Source organism: Myotis brandtii, unplaced genomic scaffold, assembly GCF_000412655.1.
Source record: "Myotis brandtii unplaced genomic scaffold, ASM41265v1 scaffold384, whole genome shotgun sequence".
Classification (NCBI taxonomy): domain Eukaryota; kingdom Metazoa; phylum Chordata; class Mammalia; order Chiroptera; family Vespertilionidae; genus Myotis; species Myotis brandtii.
This window is the reverse complement of record NW_005364745.1, coordinates 1585815-1590095: the sequence shown is the minus strand read 5'-3', so window position 1 is coordinate 1590095 and position 4281 is coordinate 1585815. Positions and strand designations below refer to the sequence as shown.

General features: G+C 52.3%; 1 protein-coding gene across 1 annotated transcript; it reads right to left on the bottom strand.

Moving 5' to 3' along the window:
* Positions 1-223: 223 nt before the first annotated feature.
* Positions 224-3607, bottom strand: GDNF (glial cell derived neurotrophic factor). Its single transcript, XM_014544871.1, has one exon. It carries the CDS (start codon positions 3327-3329, stop codon positions 2850-2852), a length of 480 nt encoding a protein of 159 aa, XP_014400357.1. The 5' UTR covers positions 3330-3607; the 3' UTR covers positions 224-2849.
* Positions 3608-4281: the final 674 nt, after the last annotated feature.

Below are 4281 nucleotides of genomic sequence, written 5' to 3'. Positions count from 1 at the left end.
GCTGGTGCCTTGAACAGTGCCTGGCACAGTGTAGACACCCACTAACTTCCAGTTGAGTGAACAAAGGATGTTTTTTCCTACTTGGGTGGTGATTGGCTGTGGAGAGTTGATAGGCAAGGCCATGAACCAACCAGTGGTGGTGAAGGGGACAGAGTGCTTGTGGCCGGCTGCCTGGCCCAGCCGTGGTTCCAGGCACGTGAGGAAGTACAGAAGTACAGAGAGCAATAGAAATGAGTTTTTATTTGTAAAAAGTTACAAAATGATATTGTACAAAAATAAAGTTTGTAGAGAACTTTGGTTGAATAACACAAACGACCGAGACAGATCAGAGAAGTCAGAACTTCCAAAGAAGGGCCCTCCTTACTGGACTAGGTGGTGACCGCAACGACAGAGAAAAATCACAGACTTTACCCTTTTGTGTATTTAGGGGAGGATTCGCTTCCGTGAAAACTGGCTATGGTGTGTAGGCGATGCTTACGGTGTGTGGTAAGACACCCACGGAGTCCGACAGCCCCTCTGGGCAGGGACTCTCCACGGGGAGAGGGGGCTGACTGAGTGGACCCCTGGGACACCAGCCACCAAGCCTGCCAGGACTCTGAATGGGACAGATGCCCCTGGGTGGGGCGACATCTAAGTGCTTCCTGAATGACCAAGGGCTGGCTGGGTCAGCCTCTCCCCTCGCTCCACTCCTCGCAGGGTCCCCACTCTGGCCCCAGGGGAGGTTTGGGGAGAGGAAGTGCTTTCCCTCCATTTCCAAGTCCTGCAAGGGAAGCAGAGGGACGGAGAGGGGCAGAAGGATGGCGAGCTTGGGTGTTTGGGGTTAGGGGGGAGGGATGTCTGGTAACTGCTGCCTCCTGGTTACTTTGTGAAATTAATATGATTTGAGGGAGGCCAGTGGGGCTTTTAATTGCTAAGCCTGCCAGACTTGGGGGCTAATGGCCAAGGTAGTGACAGATGACCTCCTTGGTAAAAATCTCTTCCATGAATGTGTCCCACGCTCTGGGGTAGGGCCCAGTGCACTGCGCAGGCATCAGTTGCCAGGTAAACGCACGGTCTGGGGGGTCTGGGCACTAGGAGGTCGCTGTTCCCATCCCACCTGTCTCCCCTCCATGGCATTCATCGGAAAGGTGGCACACTCGGGGAGCGCGTCCACCCTTCTGGGCCACCTTCTTCCACGGGAGGGGGCGGTGTACAGGGACAGCCACTGTCACCTGAGAGGACATCCAAGGGGCTTTGATGGCGACCCGCAGACCCCCGTTCTGGAAGGCCAGCAGTGTGCTCCTCAGCCGCGCTGGGCACCTGCACGCTCTCAGAACAGTGGGAAGGATGGAGGAAGAGTTTCCGTTCAGAGTGGAACCCTGGCAGGATTTTACTTTTAGGTCAACGTTGGAGCCAGAACTGCCCACTAAAAGGGACTTAACCTTTCATATATAGGGTTATGCATGTCATAGGTAGGTATATGTGGGGGGGGAATAAGAGCTTAAATCCATGCAGCACATGGCATTCTGCTCAGAGCTGGAGCAACAAAGACATAAAACCAAGTGCCAAGGGTCTCTGCACGCGCCTCTCCGGGAGCCTGCCAGACATGCTCCTTCGGACACATTTCTTTTGTAAAAGAAAAAAAAAAAGGGAAAGAAAAGAAAGAAAGAAAAACAGGGAAGATGCTGAAATCTGGGGAAGTGAATGAGGGCTTTTCTTAAAAAGGTAAAGTAAGTGATTTTTGCCTAGCGACAAATGTGTTAATACTTTGAAAAGCATGGACCCTTTGTTCCCAATTAAACTTTTCTTTGTCACCCTTCTTTGCATTTTGCGAGCACATATACTTTGGCACCTTTGAAAAGAAACTTTAATAAATAAGGGACGAAAGAGAAACTCATTAGTGAACGGTAATAAATAACAATAACTTAAATCTCAATAAATATCTTCTATTTCCGTATCTGAAACAGATGCATTGCATCGAGTAGCTTCTCTGGTCACTGGTGACCACGCACAGCCGGAGCTGGGGTGTATGTAACGCGTCTCTCTGTAAACCGACAGCCGCCGGGTCTCCCTGCCCCTGGGAGGCGGGGGCCTCCCCGCTCGCTCTCCTGCAAGAATGCTGCCGAGAACCGCAACCGGTTTCCTGTTTCCAAGGCCTTAAAGGAAACACTTTCAGGTTGGTTTTTAGTCTTGAGGACAGCCTTTTTGGTTCCTAGCCAACTTCTTCCCACCCCACACACCAAGTTCAAAATGAATCACCAGCCAGCCGTTCCCTACACGCTGGTGGTAGTAAACCTCAGGCCTCAACTTTCAGATGCAAAGGTTACTGTCTCTGTGTCTTTGCTTCCCCGCCACCCCCCTCCTTTCCGGGGTATGTCTCCACTGAGTGACAGAAAAATAAACCTTCCTTGCTTTCAGCAGTAAAACGTAATGACAAGGAATGACACCAGGATTCCGTTTCCCCGGTGTCTCCAGATGTGTGAAAACAAACCACAGGAGACACACTGGTTTAGTTTCAAGTGCATCCGCAACTGTGCCCGTGACTGGTGGACTGGTGGGCTGGTGCCGGCGGGCTGCATCAGATGAAACCATGGCAACCCCTCCCCCAGGGACACCAGCCCTGGGCTTCTGGTGGCATCGGCTGTTGTCCGGGAGAATCCAGACGCTGTTTCCTCTCTCCTGTCCAGGTCTGTGTAGCTGGATCTCTCTGTCCCAGGCTCCCACATGGCTCTCCTCCTCCTCCTCCTCCTCCTCCTCCTCCTCCAGCTTGGTCCTCATCTTCCATTCCGGGCAAACATTTCCTGGGAACCTTGGTCCCTTTCTTTGCACCGCAGCAGGAATGCAATACACAGCGGTCTCTGGAGCCGGAGTCAGATACATCCACACCTTTTCGCGGAATGCTTCCTTAGAATATGGTAAACCAGGTTATCATCTAGAAACGACAGGTCGTCGTCGAAGGCGATGGGCCTGCAGCAGGCCTGCCCTACCTTGTCACTCACCAGCCTCCTGCTTCTGGACAAGTTCTTTAATATTTTGTCGTACATCGTCTCGGCGGCCTCACAGGAGCCGCTGCAGTACCGGAAGATCAGTTCCTCCTTGGTTTCGTAGCCCAGACCCAAGTCCGTGACATTCAGGTGGATGGAGGTTAGGACGCAACCCCGGTTTTTGCCCCTCGGGCCCCGCCGGCCCTTCCCTCTGGGGTTCTCTGGGTGGGCGGCGGCGGCCTGCCGATTACGCTCCCTTCTAGGCAGCACGGCCATTTGTTTGTCCGGGGACCTTTTCAGTCTTTTAATGGTGGCCTGAATAAAATCCATGACGTCGTCAAACTGGTCGGGATAATCCTCTGGCATATTGGCTGTTCAACGAGAAAAGAGAAAAGAGAAAACGTGAGACAACGACAATGATCATTGCCAGCCGTCTTCTAGGCCAAAGTGCCACCTAAACTCCGCCAGGACGGGACGCACAGCAAAGCCAGCAGCCCAGCCAGCGAAGTGACCCCTGTTCCCCCCGGAACAGAGCTGACGGGCACCCGCCAACACTCCGAAGGAGGAAACAGTTCTGTTGAGAGAGACTGAGCCGTGGGTGACACACTTCCTTGTAGAAAACATCCTTAGAGGCATGGTTTTCATTGGAAGAACATGTCCATTTTCAACATGTTGCTGTGAGCAGGCTGGTCCTCAGAGCCGGTTTTCTTGACTGAAAACATAGCCTAGAGTAGTGGATCGCCCACACTGAGAATGAGCCCAAAACGCTCACCCGAAAGGCAGATTCCTACCCTTAGGGGTGGGTGTGGGAGGGGGCCAGGAGTCTGCAGCTTTTCCAAGCCCTGGGGGGATTCTGATGTAGGCGATCCATGGAAATCCTGAACAAAGGATTTTTTGGATGGGAGGTCTCCCAACATGGCTACTACCCAGTGCTCCTCCCTGAAATCTCCCCGACTTAACACCTCTGCGCGGTGGAGGGGCCAGAGTCTTTCTGATGGGACAAATGAAAAGCTCCTGAAGGCAAGTCTATTTTAAAACTTCCTGAAAAAAACACTAAGAGATTGCAGAACAGATTACTTTTCACTAAGAGGCTAATTTACCACTTTCTTGCAGCAGCATGAGATTAAAAAAAAAATATGGTAATTCTGCAAGATGACAATGAACTGTGTTGGCCGTAAGTAGAAGGAGAGGCGGTGTGTGCACAGGTGGAGTGTGACCCCCAGGTGGGTCCAGCCGCTGCTGCAGGCTGTCACGTGACTCCCACTGTCTTTGGTTAAAACAGGACAAGGCCTGTGCGCCTTAGGGACGTCCATCGCAT